Genomic DNA, 17,468 nt, shown 5'->3' on the forward strand with positions numbered 1-17,468 from the left:
CATTCAAGCTATTGGCACATTTTGCCATAAGCAAAAGTGAGGGCTTAGCAACAAACTTTTTTTGTCTTGCTTTTGGAGAATTAGAGTCCACAGCTACTTGCCCTATTTTTAAATCATTTTATTTATATTTGAGTTCTGGAACTCTCATTCAAGAAAATGTAAACTTGACTTTATAGTCTTCAAACTGATTTGCCTCTTATTTTAATTACAGGACAGGGTCTCAAAAGGTGTAGGAGCAAAGGGTTAAGCCTGAGTTAATGTCATTGCTGATTAATCAGTATCAAAATGGTTTCACCTTGAATTTCTTTTTTTTTTTAATGTTTATTTATTTATTTTGAGAGAGTGAGAGAGATCACGCGTACAAGTTGGGGAGGGGCAGAGAGAGAAAAAGAGAGAGAGAATCCCAAGCAGGCTCTGCACAGGCAATGCAGAGTGGGATGCAGGGCTGGAACCCGTGAACTGGGAGGTCATGACCAGAGCTGAAGTCAGACGCTTAACTGACTGAGCCACCCAAGTACCCCTCATCTTGAATTTTCTGTATGTTCATTAAGGTGAGGTTAATTTATCTTCTTTGAAATAATAGTTAAAGAAAGATAAATGAATAAATTCTATAGGTCCAGGAAAAGTAATACCTGCCCTTCATCCCCACCCCCTCCCTCCTTTGACAAAAATATAAAGCTTTAAAATTAGCTTTTTGCAGTGATAAAGTTGGTTGGTTTCCCATCAGTATGAAATTTAGACATTCTCTACCTTAGGGTGACGAAGGGCAACAGAACAGCTCGTTAATACTTAACATATATTTATTTCCTGATTTTCAAATCTAATTTAGCAATTAATACAAATCTATAGGTTTTAGAAAGACATTTATTTATTGCATGTAATGGTAATCTTCACAGTAAGGAGAAGTTAGACTGGGAAGCCACTTTGCAACACTATGTGTGTGCCTGTCTGTGTCACCAATAGTATAATCCCTATGCAAAACAGAACTATCCCCACACTGTGGGCAAAATTTTATGAATGAATATATGCCTTTTAGATTCAAGATGATATAAAATTCTGTTTCTCTAAATTACAAATTGGTGATGAGGAAAAATAAAAACAATAATGTCTAAGTTATTTATCACTATCTAACTGTGTAAATTTTCCCCAACTGGACCCCCTAATCTACCTGTAATATTCAAAGATGGCGTAAAACTAGAGCTATGTCCGAATTGTGATTTTTTTTTCCCTTTCATATGCCAAAGCTGTTTATGGTTGGTTTTTCATTTGAACTGAATGTCAAGAACTGGCATAATCACAGAAATTATAAATAAAATTAAATTGGCTTGTTATTCTTTTATTAGTTATATAAACTCCATCAAATAGAGCTATTCCCAAATATTGAAACTGTTGTTACAGAAGCAGAATAGAAGGGAATAGTATTTTTTCTCTTGGTTTACTTTTACTATCTGGGTTACCATGCATAAGTTAAGACTTGTGTACATTAGATAACTCAAAAAAGCTAAACTCTGATTTTATCATGGTGTTCTTGACATTTCTGATCTGAATTTTTTTTTTATAATTTTTTTTACATTTATTTATTTTTGAGAGACAGAGTGAGACAGTGCATGAGTGGGGGAGGGGCAGAAAGAGGAGACACAGAATCTGAAGCAGGCTCCAGGCTCTGAGCAAGCTGTCAGCACAGAGCCTGATGTGGGGCTCGAACCCACGAACCGTGAGGTCATGACCTGAGCTGAAGTGGGACACTCAACCGACTGAGCCACCCATGCGCCCAAACTCAAATCTAATTTTAAAGCCATAAATGTAAAAACCATTAAAATGAATCAAGAAAAATGATAAGAAAAAAAATAACTCATGTTCTATATTATAATTTGTTGTTTGTATTTATTTATTTACAAAACAGTTCACTCCTGAGTATTAGTTTCTTACTGGATTTTGGGAAAGAAGGTCATAGGGAAGGTATATTTTCTCCCCTTGAAGATAACTAAGGTGGGGCAGATGACCACAGAATAAATACTCTTATAAAAATTGTGTGTTTTGGGGCACCTGGGTGGCTCAGTTGGTTGAGCGTCCGACTTGGGCTCAGGTCATGATCTCGCGGTCTGTGAGTTTGAGCCTCGCGTCAGGCTCTGGGCTGACAGCACAGAGCCTGGAGCCTGCTTCAGATTCTGCGTCTCCCTCTCTCTCTCCCCCTCCCCCACTCATTCTCTGTCTCTTTCTCTCTGTCAAAAATAAACATAAAAAAATTTAAAATTTTGTGTTTTAACATAGATATAAAAATAACCAAAAAAATGCAATATGAATCTTCAGAGGAGGGTGCAGTTAGCTTCCAAGAAAAGAGCACCTGGGATATAGAGAAGATTTTTTTTTAATATAAAAGTTAATAGTAAGTTAAAAACAAGGAGGAGGAGGATAAATGATTTTTCTCATGTCATGTGGTAGCATGATTATAATCCCAATTTTATACTGCTTATATCTAGAATACGTTAAAAATAATTTGCCTAAGTATATATAAAAGTAAAAACCACTTTTGAAAGTACTGAACATTCAGAAATAGCTGTTCTTAGTAAGCATGCATCTGAGCTCAGTGTAAATTCTGTATGACTACATACATACTCCTGTGTGTGAGTATATGGAAACAAACATGATTGCATATCAAAAAAGAACCATTCCAAAATAGAAGCTTTTTATACTATTCATATTGACTACACTACCAAGAAAAGTCACATTGAGGATTTTCTGAATTCTTCCTTCTTTTGCAATGATACTTTAAAAGTTTTCTGTCGCCAGCACTAATACTTTGATTTTTTCCTTTGATGCCATGCTTCTTATATAGAAAGTTTTGAATTAAACTGATAAGCATGTGACTCCTCATTGGACCCTCTGTGGGCCTTTATAAAGACCCATATTTATATGGTGAAGAGTTTGTTTATATGTGCACGTGTCTCTTTGTAGACATCAGTCATGATGTATTACATGAAGTCCAGATGTGGTTGTCCTCTAGAATACGATGAAGCCAAAGCTATATCCTGATTCTCCTTTTCCAGAAATTCAAACCAATTTATTCCACAACGGATTTCTTTTGAAATGAAAAAAAGAAAATGTTTCGTGGCATAAAGATGTCCAGAGAATGTTTTTAAATTGAAATTAAATTTCATCACTGCACTTTTTGTTCTCTATGCTAAAATTTTGAATCCTTCTGTCTAAGGATTCTAGGAATACTTTATTTCTAAAATAAATGCTGTAGTGGGGCGCCTGGGTGGCTCAGTAGGTTAAGCATCCGACTCTTGATTTTGGCTCAGGTCATGATCTCATGGTCATGAGATTAAGCCGCCTGTCGGGCTCCGTTCTGGGCATGGAACGTGCTTGGGATTCTCTCTTTCCCTCACCCTCTGCTCCTCCCTCACTTGCAATCTCTCTGTGTCTTTCTGTCTCTCAAAAAAAATTATTTAAAAAAATTAAAATGAAAGAAATGCTGTAGTGAAATTGTGATATAGGCAAGCGTGCTTATTCTCTTTCATTTTCATTGCCATCAGTCAAATGCTGACTGAACGGAGAGCTTTCATTTAGTAGTTGAAGGTGCTGATAATCAAGATTTTATGACAAGATAAAAAATGTATTCCAAGGCATCCTCAGTTGATGGTGTGAAGGCAAAATGTATGTGCTAAAGTTTGAGCACCTATTTGCCTTAGTGATTATTTTTATAATATTATAATTGCATACTATATTTTCATTTTTCACTTTTTAATCTGTCAGAAAAAGTCTTTTGAATTAGAAATCAACAAGTTCTACTATTTCCAGAATATTTTAAAAAAGCAAAATATGTTGAAAAAAAAATACAGTGTTAATGTAATCATTAATGTTCTACTTACAGTAACTTCTACATTTTGGGAAACACATTTTCCTTGTCTAAGTGATTCATAATATTGACAATGCACAGAAACAAATGAGATCTGCTATTCGAGGCACTGTTATTAAATCTGAGGTAGTTAATTTGCTAAAACTTCATTGAGTAGAACATCACCACTCATTTATATGAAAGGATTATTTTGTTGTAAGAATACATTCCCTCGTGCGGTGCCTGGGTGGCTCAGTTGGGTTGGGTGTCTAACTTCAGCTCAGGTCATGATCTCACAGCTTCATGGTTTGTGGGTTTGCATCCCGTGTGGGGCTCTATGCTAACAGTGTGGAGCCTACTTGTGATTCTCCCTCCCTCTCTCTCTATCCCTTCCCCACTGGTGCATGCTCTCTGTCTCTCTCAAAATAGATAAATAAACTTAAAAAAAAAAAGATTAAATTCCTTCATGATAGTTTGATAGCTGTTTCCTTCATGATAGTATGACATTAGAGTGGCCTTCATACTTTTCAGATTAAGAAGGAAAAAAAAAGGAAAGTTTTAACACACTAGAAAAAGCACAGCGTTTCCAATTACTGAAGTGTCCAGGTTTCAAGCAAAATTTTGGTGTATGTTTCTGTTAGTTCCTTGAACAGCTCTAGTCATTAAAACACAGACACCTTACTGGAAGCCTGTGTGTTTGGAATCCAAGGAGGTCTCCCTGTCCCTGGCAAAGATTGAGATGAGGCAGCTCATTACAGTTTCTTCTATAATTAGGACCTGTATAGAAGTAAATCCAAGATTATTGCTCAGGAGGAAAAGCTAATAAGAAAGAGTAAGTTGATAGTACACCACCTTGTCCAGAAATCTGCTTATATCACATAAATAAGCCATTAAAATACCATGTGACAAAAGAGATTTTTTTTCACAGAACTGCTCGCACAACAATTTTTTGTTTAATTTTTACATAATGATTTTAGCTGGTAACTTGATGGAGAAATTATCATAAATGGGTATTTCTGTGACACAAAATGCCTGTTAAACTTAACAGAATTTACAGGAAGATTTATCTGCACATAATAAATTATAGGTGACTTCATTTGTAATCTAAAAAAACTTATAATTTTTAGTCAATGAAATACAGTAGTAACTCGATCTATTGCAACTGTTTTCATTATATTTAGGTAGAAATAAATATAAACAGGAAGCCTGTGGGAGCTATTAAGAGTATATAATCACAGTAGATAAAGTCAGTGTTGAAATACATAAGTACATTAATCCAACTTTGACTTCTCTAAATTTCTTCTCAATGGCATATCCTGGTATGTCCAATAAAATGAAAAGCTGAGGTTTGGTGAGCTTCTGTGAGAACATACATCTTGGTTTCTTCACTCCATGTTATGGTTGACCAGAGTCCTACAGCCGAGATTTACAACACCCAGAATAAAATTTATCACTTTCTCTATCATCTTCTTCTCTTTGTGAACATTTAGGTGCAACCTGTAAGCAGATTAAAGGACCCCTCTGCTATCTGTAAACTAGAGCAAAGCTACCCCTTCTATCCTAACAGAAAGTGATGAAAATGATAAGTAGTGCGCAAGAAATGTGGCTGGGGACGATGAAAGTGATGGTGTGAACAGAAAAGGAAATGCCATTTTTCTTCAGTAAATGCAAGAAATAATCAAGAGATGGGTTTGTTTTCTGTTGTAGTGGTTTTACAGTTATTTGCAAATGTCTTTAAAGGCACTTTAGCTGAAGGTTTTAGAAGAAAACATGTTTATTATTGTCAGAGTCTGAAATTCTTTAGCCATTAAAGTCCTCTGCTCCCTCAAATAATTATTTGATAATTTTTATAGCTCAATATTTTCATAAAATGCAACTAACATTTCATAAAATGCAAATAGCATTACTACAAAGCATAGTGATGTGTTATTAGATAATCGAAAACGTCTTCCACTTCAGTAAGAAATTGTCATTTAATTTTAAATATTATTTTAGCACTGTCTACATATTTGCAGCACTTAAACAATCTACAAGATGTGAATGTTTAATTCTCAGTCTTTCCAAGCGGACACATAGGCACATGAATCAGAACTTTGAAATGCCTTTGAAAAAAGTCTTCTTTAACGATTCTCTAAGAGTGAAAACTCCATAAATTTATACCTAAAAAAATTAATCCGTCCTAACAAGTAATATTTACTGAAAATACTTATTTCAATAATTGAGTCCTTGAAATCATCTTACCGCATTATTAAGAAGGGAAGGAGGAATAAGTTCCTGGTACAGAAGATTCTTTATAACGTTGTTAATTCGAATGAAAAAGGAGCGAACATTTGGTTGTCTCTCTGTTATGATGAAGGATAGGAAAGGGAGAGAGAACAAGACTCCTGTGCATCTTAAATCTACAGTCCAGCTGAGTGGGAAAAGTGACAGTAAAGATCAGTGGCAGGAATGACAGCAAGGGTTCCTCCTTGATAAAAGTAGTGACACCAATTTGAGCCAACTTTCTCTATTCTTACGTTGTTCTTATTCCTGTACTCCATTCCACCCCTTCTAATTCCCATCAGAGACCATGCTTCCTTTTTTGTTCAGCAAATCTCAAATTAGTGCCCACCCAAAAGCCAACTCAGAGTTTGAGCAAGGACTCCCTTACGGTTTTCATGAATGGAAACCCGTTCACATTTAAAATAAGATTTACAATAAAATATTGTCTGATTAAGAGCAAGAATAGAGTAAAGCATGTGAAGGAAACCCAGAACCATATCCATCCAGACTTTGGTCAGTTATTTCCAAATACAGTTTTTCCAAAAAGCACCGATTTATATCTCAGCTCAGAGTCAGAACATTTAAAAATGTGTCCAGTTCAAATCGCTTTAATTTAAGAAGTATGTCCATATACCATATGGACCTTTGCATAGAAAATATTCTGAAATTAATGAAATGATGTGTTTCCTGTTACAAAACAAAAATATTTGGTGATCGTACCATTTAGAATATAAAAACTGGTAAGGAACATTTTATATCTTTGAAAAATAATCTGGCACGAGGCAGTTATTAAAGAATTAAGCCACTTCCCCATCAGAGTTTAAGAATAACTTCGTAACTTTTTTTTTGTTGTTAAAATTCATAATTATGGACTCAGGATTTTTTCAGCAGTTGAAATAAACCTTCCATGTTGCAAATCATCATCAAAACTCAAAAGACTAGAATATAATCGTACATCACAATTTTCTCTGCTTCTTCCATGTGCTCTGACATTTGTATAGTGGCACCACCTGAAAGGCTATGATCAAATCTACTTTTATTTTAGGAGAGAAAAACGTTAGTAATGGAAGTTCTTGCCCGATTCAGTGTCAGGTTCAATATGCTATATTGCAATGTTGGATTTAGTCAATGGATCCAGATAAATCACTCACAACACGTTGACTTTCAAATTCCATTAACTTTCTCTTTTTCTTATTTCAATTATGCTGCACTGAGATTGCTGCACAACAGATCACAGGAGACCTGAGCTTATATCCTGGGAAGTCCCAGTTTAGCAATTATTCACTTTAGAGTGACTGTATTCTTAGATTCTGCTTTTCTGATTTGGCTATAAACAAAAGACACCATGTAAACTCAAAAATAAATGCTTTTAAAAAGTGTTTTGAGGTCACTATTCTTTTCTATTAGGTTATATATCCATGATTGGTTATAAATACAATTCAGAAGCCAAAATGGTATGGTTGTTAGTTAAGGTATTAATTTTACATGAACATTGAATCTGTATAGCACGTTACAATCTCATGGTGATTTTAAATACATTTATATTATTTGATCATCACAGAAACATTGTGAGATAACCAGGGCAGATGTAATTATGTTTGATAGACAACAGAATCAGAATCATGAGTAATGATGCTATTGTGTTTTCCTCATTCATGCTAAATGGAGTGCACTAAAAATTCCATTTCTGGGTAAATGCAACAAATTTAATTAATCCATTACACTTATTTTAATCAGCAATGTGATCCAATTCTCTTTGGTTTTGCTATTCTCTTTTGAGTAGACACCAAATGCTGATGTGACTGGTCCAGCCCTTCTTCCCTCATCATCAGAGAAAACTTAAGGGTATTTAGTTCTTTAGTTAACAGCCTACATTCCAATGAGTATTTTACTAAATGGAGACAACAATCATATTTTCTTTGCCTCAAACACTTCTTCCCTCTGGTTACTAATATTGAAATTAAGTCAGCCATTTATCTTAACATACTGAGTGACACATATTCATCAGTTAGTACATATTCAATTATTACACACACACACAAATACATTGAACCATTTAAACCCCTCAAGGCATTGCAAATATGATCTAATGATTTATGAATACTGGTATTGTAAACTCTATGCAAATCATATGTAAAACTCAGAGAAATGAACTGATGTCTGATAGAGCTGTCCAACTAGACTTTGTCAGTAGAACATATCTTTATCAGAATGAACGTTGGTAAAATACTTTAATCTGAAGGTGAAAATGTATTCTTATATTTTCAAACATTTTCTAACATTGATTAATCTGAAATATTGCATATAACACTGATTAATCAGTAGAGCATTTTTAAAAATCATTTTTGACAGATAATTTCAGTATAATTAAGCATACTGTTCATTTCCAAACTGATATCCTGGGAAATAATACCATTATGGAAATTGCACTATGTAATCCATGCAGCAACTGTCTTCTCTTATCTAAATATAATTACTTCTCATTGGGATTAATTTATTGAGAGAAAAAAATCTTTAAGGATTTCTAGTGTAATTAAGTTTATGCGTTTTTCTTGCACTTGTGCAAAACTTAGAGATTCTAACTTTGAGAATTTTATGTCTTCTAACTTAATAATCAGGACGATTTTTTAATACTCATCTAGATAACCAAATATCCTCCTTTAAAAAAGCAGGGCTTGAAAATTCAGAATTATAATATCTGTCAAATATATTATTTCTTTAACATTTTATAAGATTAAATGTTTCCTATCTGGGGTGACTAAATGGTAGTATTTTTTGTGTATAAGGAAATACTTTATTGACAACACGTGGACCTGTCGTGCAGTGCCATGTACTACCGTTATGTTTTGATTCATGTATATATGGAAACTAAAAATGATTTCTGATTGTATTTAGTGATTCAATGGCTCTAATAATACATGGCTATTTTGTGTAAATTTCCTCCACATCTTCCCTTAGTCACTTGTGGGACTGCTTTCTGATTTAGAAGAAGGATGAGGTGAAAGCATTAGTTTCCATTGTTTAATAGATCAACAAAGTGAGCCTTTCGTTATTAATTAGACTTGAAGTATCTTTTTATATTTTAATTTCTAGTCCATTACAAATTAATGCCCTCTGTGTTAGAAAGAAAAGATTTGCCTTTCTTTTAATGATATATTCAAAATGCAACCGCATTAATGTTATTATTAATCTTATTATTCATCAGACTTTTTAATAACTGGTGCAAAGTTCTGAATAAAATCATTAAAGCCTTTGGGTAACAGTGTTTTGTCTAAATAACTAGAGCTTATTCCAGGCAGTGTTATAAAACATAGTATTGTTTTGGCTTCTCCTGAAACTATTAGTTAAGCATTTTGTTTGTTACACAGAGGTAGACAATTTGTATGGTATTAGAAAATACACATGATAGAATCCTCTGCTTCATATTGTACAGAGGCAATATAAAGATGTCGTATCAGACACAAACTGATATTGATTCATCATGGGAGCATATTTAAGAAATTTGTTCATAGTGAAATCATATGTAAAGTTGTCAAAATTAATGGTCTTTGAAGTTATTTTGATACCATGTTAGCATTAATGTTCCTGCTTTGCATTTTTGCTATTTCTTCTTTAAACCTGTAATTATTTTGTCAAAAATTATTATCAATATTTTGAACATTGACCTACCTTTATAAACAAGACAGTTAAAAAAGCCAGAGAAATCTGATTCCTTGACTTTCCCTATGATTGCTTTTATTTTGCCATTTTCTTCTTTTTCTCTCATATTCCTATAACAGAAAGAAAGAGTCATGTGTTTTGAACATGTTAATATTGTTATATCAATAACAACAGACAACTTTAACTTGACAGAGACAAATAGAAATAACTTATTTCTCTTAACTATATTTGTATATTTGTGTTTTTTTGTGTTTTTTTAGTCAATCTACTGGATTCAAAAACAATTCAAGGGGAGCTGGGCTGGATCTCTTATCCATCACATGGGGTGAGTTTGGTAAACTATTGAAAGGGAATATCATTCTGTGTGTTGTCTCTTAAAGAATAGAAGGAATTATTGGTATGTTCTCTGAAAGGAACTCCTGTACTTCTGGTGACAAGTTAATTTTATCAGTAGATTCAATACATGGACTAAGACAGCCTGATATTTGTGTACAATGGAACTACTGAAAATTTTGAAGTTTTATTTGTTTCTTCTGAATTTACCAATTGCTTGATGGTGCTAATTAAGCCTTCTGATTATGACTGGCATTATGTAGATGATCTAAATGTGATCATTTAAAATTTTTTTGTGTGATGTGATCAGAATAGGTGAATTGAGAAGACATTTCAGATTTCAAGTAATGTATAAAGCATGTATTTGGAGAACTGCAGAGTTGTAGCCTTAAAAGCCACCTTGGTGACTGTTCCAAGGAGGATATGTTTGTCAACTATATGAACCTTTGATTTGTCTGTTTATTTGTCCTTATTTCTTAATTTCTTCACGTTGCCTTAATGTCTTTGCTTAAAATGTCTGCATCATGTTTGCATCAGCTTAAGACTGGGGAATTTTATTTAGAAAAAAAATTTGGCTACTTTTAAATTTTAAACTCTTCACATACCTTTAGTATTTTGTCAGTGAGACAAAGATCGTTCAAGTGTACGGTATGTTTGTGACCCAAATGTTTCTGATAAGACTTTGTGTGAGAATACTGCTTTTCTTTTCTTTTCTTTTCTTTTCTTTTCTTTTCTTTTCTTTTCTTTTCTTTTCTTTTTTTTTCTTTCTTTTTGTTTTTCAGAAAAAAAGATCACACACATTTAGAAAATTCTTGTTCTTAGAAAATTGTGTAATAAGTACCTAAATATACCTTGTTTCCAAGTATAGACTGTGGAAAATGCAAAATGCTATTTTGAAATACTTGTGAGAGGAACAAATTTGTGTATTTCTTCTCCTACTCTCATCCTCTTTTCAAAGAGATTATAATTACTTCCACTTTGTATCGGTATTCAGTCTTTAGATTTTTGTGCCTAAACATACTGATTTTTACGGTACTACCAGCTTCTTCTTCACCAGCGGATGTTTTACATCAGGGATACTTCATCTATCTGTCATCTTTGAATCTGCTTCTCTTCCTGGTACACCTTGACATTGACACAATGCCAAAACCTATCACATAATCAGGACTTGGTTAGTTGCTTTGGAGGGGAGAGTATGAAGTAAGCCAGGATTTGGTTTTCCCATAGGTGTAAACGGAATCAAATGATTAGGATAAAAGAACATCCTGGGTAGTTCTGAAGAGTGAATCAAAATTCTGGATTGAGCCGGAAAACTCATTTAAAATTAATCATCCTAAAATCAAGCCTAATTTTAATTCTGATTTTATAAATTTGACTTTTTCATTACTTCATCAGAGCATCTACCCCAAAAACATGCTACCCAAGGATATATGAAAAGCAAAAACCACAGTGACATTTTACTAATAGCTACTTATATATGCTTTAAAAAAGTCAATAAGAAATTAACTCATATTTCACAGCAACAATCTCATGTTTTCCTTTAAAGAAGGTATAAAGAAAACATATTTCTATATATTAAGAATTTAGGGAGAATACTGTATAAATGAATTCATTTTACCTTGTGAATCTTACAGATTTTGCGATGAAACAAAATTGGCACTTCTACTTCCAGAGATATGTTGGGGGTGGGGAGGAATGTTCTAGAACTCTACTACATAAGGTGTGGGACATGCACCACCCAGCAATATCAATCCCCCAGAGATTCTTAGATATGCAGACCCTCAGGTCCTGCTCCAGACTTTCTGAATCAGAGTCTGCATCTTAATGTGGTCCCCAGGTAGTTGTTGAGCACAATGAATTTAAGAAGTACTACTTGAGGGGCGCTTGGGTGGTTCAGCCGGTTAAGCGACTGAGTCTTGATTTTGGCTCAGGTCATGATCTCATGGTTTTTTAAGGTTAAATAAACTTAAAAAAAAAGAAAAAAAGAAAAAGGAAAAGAAAAGAAAAAAGAAAAAAGAAAAGAAAAGAAAAGAAAAAAGAAAATAAATCACTACTTAGGATAACAGACCTTTTGGCCTTTCCCACCTCTTGCCCAATTTCCTACCTCATTTTTGTCTACAAACATTTATGGTTTTATCAGTTTCTCCTTTGGCTTACAATTGCCTCAGAGAGGCATCCTCAGGAGCTGGGCCTTTCTCCTCTTTGTTTTCCTAGGTGCATCTTCTTAAAGCCTTGCCTTCCCCTTTTCTGATGCACTGACTAGCCTAAAACAGCTGGCCAAGCTTTCCACATTTATCATTAAAACTTGCAGGGAGGGAAAAAAAATATCTCTGCAACAGGTCATGGTATTTATAATACCCCAAGACCCCAAAGCAAAAAAAAATAAAAAGAGGGAGAGATGTGACGTGGTGCTGTGTAGTGTGTTTTTCCTTTAAACTGTATCCCTGTATTATGTTAACCATAATGTCCATAAGAAAAGAAGTAGCACTAATTTGGAAAATGTTAGGTTAATATTCATTTCTTTCTGGGAAACTGATGAATTTCTTGAGTAAAAGTGCTGCATAGTAAATTAAATTTTGGGAGTTAACATCCTTGCTTTTACAATTGGTTGTGCTTTTAGACTGAATTATTTTTATTGCCTAATCATTGCCATTATCAATATGACAAAAATATATTAATTCTGTATTTGTTTTTAAAGGAAAGTAGATAGTTAAAAGTATTGTGATATCTTTGCTCCAGATTTTCCATATAAAGTGACATGTAATAACTGGAAAAAAATTGAACTTGTTATTGTTTTGATTGATTAACCCTAATAAAAGCAGTACATATGTTTGTAGGTTAGCTAAAATATAAATGTAAACTTCAGAGAAAAAAATTTGTAACATCATAACATGTTGAATCACTGAAAATCCTGCTTTGTGTGTGTGTAAGAGAGAGAGAGAACACTTAAATTCTACTCTCTTAGTATATTTCAATTATTCAATAAGTGTTCTCAACTATTTTCATCATGTTTTACATGAGATCCCCAGAACCTATCTTACAGTGAAAGTTTGTGCTCTTTTACCTGCTTCTCCCTATATCTCCTACCTCCAGCCCCTGGCACCCACTTTTCTTCTGTTTCTATGTGTATTTTTTTTAATTCCACAAAATAGTGATATCATGCAATATTTGTCTTTCTCTGTCTGGCTTATTTCACTTAGCATAATGCTCTCAAGGTCCATCCATGTTTTTGGAAATACCCGAGAAAATCCTACTCTTTTGATTTAGGGCAATGGTTTTCAGTGTGATGGGGGAGGTGGGTTGGAAAGGAGGCAGTGTTTAGTTTGCCCCATGGAGATATTTGGAAATATCTGGAGATGTTGTTGTCACAACTGGGAAGGCAGGACACTGCTGGCATCTAGTGTGGAAGGTCAAGGGTGCTTTCTAAACTAAAATGAGCAGGGAGGTCTCTTACAGCAAAGAATGATCTGGTGTTCCCTTGTTGAGAAACCCTTTCTTAAGAGATGAATAATGGTGCTCCATCAGGAGCTGTGGTCACCAAAAAGATGCTAGGACACTGCTGGCAACTTCTCTAAATCTCAGCCCTGTTCTCACCTAAATTAAAAATCTTTTGAAGTACAAATTTAAAAAAATGATTATGTTACCAGAGCTATATAAAATTAATATATTTGAGGGAAAGGCCCAAGGGTGGCTCATTCATTGATGTATCTTCTTTCCTATTTCTGTTCTCCCTTTTCCCCAGAGATATATTCATGCATAAAAACTTACAATTAACCTATATAATTTTCTTGGGAGGAGTATTTCTATCTATTTTTAAATGGTGCTTCAAATCTTAGAGGTAAGAAAGTATGGTACTATACCATTAGGCCTAGAAAAAATTCTCTAAATGAGTGTCTGGGAGAAAACTTAATGAGACTTTGGTTTTCTCTATATTAAATTCTTGAAAATAATACTTAAAATTTGTAAACTGAAATTATCAGGGTGTTATTAACATATTTTTTTAAATTTTTCAAAATATAATTTATTGTCAAATTGGCTAACATACAGTGTGTATAGTGTGCTCTTGGTTTTGGGGGTAGATTCCCATGATTCATAGCTTACATACAACACCCATTGCTCAAAATTTATTTTTTAATAAGAGTTTTATTTTTGGCACTAAGTTTGTTCACCTTAGTAAAGCAGATATAACAATTACCTTCTCTTCCTTATAAACTGTGAGTTATAATATATGAATCTTGGGTATAATTATATTCAGAAATTTTATTAAATAATCAGTAGTTTAAATATTCTTTGATTTAGAGGGGTGCCTGGGTGGCTCAGTTGATTAAGCCTTTGACTCTTATATCGGCCCAGGTCATGATCTTGTGGTTCCTGAGATCAATCTCCACATCAGGCTCTGTGCTGGGTTTGGAGCCTGCTTGGGATTCTCTTCCTCTCTCTCTGCCCCTCCCCTGATTGCTCTCTCTCTCTCTCTCTGTCTCTCTCAAAAATAAACAAACTTAAAAAAAATATTCTTTGATTAGAGGACAATCAACACATGTAAAACCCATGTATATTTTTGGATTACAACTTTGAAAAAGTATTTTGCTTAAATATGACCGTTATTTAAATTGTTTGATTGATTGATAATGCCAATCTATCATATAAGCTTTACTTAGTATATATATCATTATAGAAGAGGGATCAGAGGGAGTTAAAGCTGTATAATTTTCAGTTACAATTATGATGGTATTGATGTGCTTACTAAGTAGTACAAAGGCATTTAGAGCCTCAATTCACTTAGTTACAGACTCAAATAAGGGGAAGTGTAGAAAAAGCAGAGTCTGAAATGAGTGATCCATGTATATTTGTCGATGATAGAAAGAAGTCTCAAAATTAGCAAATGTGAATTTTTATTTTCTACCTTCCCCCTTTTCTCAACTTCTTTAAATTTTTTTTTCCTTAAAGATTTCCTTAGACATTTATTGGTGCCTTACCTATGGTAATGGACTTAAATTAAACAACAACAACAAAGCAAAAACAAAATGCTCTTTTGGCAAAGAAACCCTGTTGGTTGCCTACCCGCCATCTGTTTCCTGGCTTTTTCTTGAGAATGGAACACCCATATTGTTTAGGTTTTCACCTTCTGATGTGTTCTTGGAAAGTGGCCTCTCTGCCACTTTGTGGAGAGAACATCTGAGAGCTAATCATGATAATTACAGTAATTTTGTCAGTGATTGGTTTAGGCAAGAGTAAGTAAAGCCAATGAGGCTGGATCAGAATTCTACTGACTTCTGGGGAAGTTATCCTCCTGATAAAAAGAAATGAGGAGAGGCTAAGTACTTTGTGCCCCTGGGCTTGCCCTGTGAAGGCCCAGTGTCCCTGTGTAGAGCAGTTGTGCTTTCCTTATGACCAGAAAAGTGGAACCCAGTGAACACTAGAGAAATTGGCCAGGAGCCCTGACACAACCCTGATTTGTGTAAAAGAATTTTCCTTGTTTAAGTCACTTTTGTTAGTACTTCTCATACTTTCAAAGTAAAGACATTCTGATAGAATACAATGTTTAATTTCCCGATCAAATATCTTAATATCTAGGGGCAACTGGTGGCTCAGTTGCATGAGAATCTAACTCTTGATTTTGGCTCAGGTCATGATCCCAGGGTCCTAGGATTGAGCTCCACATTGGGCTCTGTGCTGAGTGTGGAGCCTGCTTGAGATTCTTTCTCTCCCCCGCTTTGTCCCTCTCCCCTGCTTGCATGCCTGCTCTCTCTCTCTCTCTCTCTCGTAAATAAATAAAAGTTTAAATATCTTAATTTCTAAATGAAGACTAGGCAATGCATAATTATAATTATGTTATTTTGTTAATTATATCTTATTATTTGGACTTCCCCAAGTTATCTTTTTTTTAGTGTTTTAGTATGATGTCAAAGAAAATATGCAGAGTGGTCAAATAGAATGAGCACATTGTTTAGAATCAGACACTTGTATTTGAAATCTGGCCTTGCCATTTATTGCTGTGTGATCTAATGTAGGACAATTAACCTCCATTAACATTTGTCCTCACTCTTAAAAAAGGAAAAACAATAATTTCTATGTCACAGCACTTTGGAGTAAATGATATTTGAGCAAATAAGGTATTTCTGTGTATCCACCTATGAAAAAATATATATGATAATGCATGTGAAAGAACTATACAAGTATCACTTCTTATTCCTAAGTAAGTTTGATAATTTCACCTTCTGATCTTAAATCTCAGACTATATGTGATATCTTGGATTTGGATTTGGGAGAAGGAAAATTGATAGTATTTCCTGACATTTCTATTCAGTTAAGAGCCCCAAACATTGCCTTTGACATTACATGATTGTTATACCATTGAAGCTGTGCAGTCTAAAGTTTGGATACAATCTTGACACTATATTTTGAATTGAAAGAGTCAAAATGTGGGTGAATGGGTCCAATTATTTTCAATTTTTAAGTGATTAGAATTTCCTCAAAATTTTATTATTTCTCCTTCAGGGAGTACTTCTGATTGTTTTACATGTCACTCTCCTGACACCCCTCCCCCTACCTGCCAGATACCCCCCAGACTAGCATATCAGACTGTTAAGTTAATCTGGTTTGTTCTATGTTGTTTGTCCACAGCTTGAAATTCTACATTAATGCAAATATTTCATTGATACTTGTTTCAGCCAGGAAGGTGAAAACTCTGTGAAACTGATTTCCATCATGAAATTTCCCCTTTTCTTCACATTTTGAGTTCCTGGGTTAGTTGTCCATAAATTAAAATTGCCTGAACAAATGAATAATGAAAGCTTTCCAAAACAAGGAAGGATAACTAAGTTAACACTGATTATGTATTTGTTGAAAAAAAAAGGTTATTTCCAATCGGTTATTTTAAATGGTATCTATTAATGCTTCCACTTCCTTTTTAATGGCATAAATGTAAGTAAAATTATAACTATATGAACACACCTTATGTACTATAAATATATATAGATATATATATATATGTTTATATTGCATACAATATTATGCTGGTTTTTGTACTAGCAGGTCTATTTAGTTAAGTATATTTAGAAAATACTGTCAGCTTTTGAGTTGGAAGTTAACTGAAAAGAAAACTAGCTAAAGACAGCTCTATATTGAAATTTATCTTGATTGTTGTTTAAGGGTAAAAATCCAGAATCCTGCAGATGAATTCCATTTAACTAAACATAGACATGTTTAGAATTGAATGAATCATACAGAGGAGTGGAAATTATAAAAATACTCTCTGAACAATGCATTGCTTTTCTATTTTCCAGTTTAGTGTAATTTGCCTTCCGTAGTGGAATTATTGCCGTGTGTGAAGTCTGGATTCTAAGTCTTACCTACTGGATTTCTAGCTTTCACT

The 17,468-nt window shown here is 34.0% G+C and overlaps 1 protein-coding gene across 3 annotated transcripts in view; it reads left to right on the forward strand.

Moving 5' to 3' along the window:
• The window catches only part of EPHA3 (EPH receptor A3), a 360,076-nt gene that overhangs the window by 9,251 nt on the left and 333,357 nt on the right, over positions 1–17,468 (forward strand). For all 3 annotated transcript variants that reach the window (XM_060640217.3, XM_060640218.3, XM_060640219.3), the window contains exon 2: positions 10,021–10,085. In XM_060640217.3, the coding sequence (XP_060496200.1) occupies positions 10,021–10,085 (65 nt within the window). The remainder of the gene's footprint in view (positions 1–10,020; positions 10,086–17,468) is intronic.

The sequence above is a fragment of the Panthera onca genome, chromosome C2, assembly GCF_046562875.1.
Source record: "Panthera onca isolate mPanOnc1 chromosome C2, mPanOnc1 haplotype 2, whole genome shotgun sequence".
Taxonomy (NCBI): Eukaryota; Metazoa; Chordata; class Mammalia; order Carnivora; family Felidae; genus Panthera; species Panthera onca.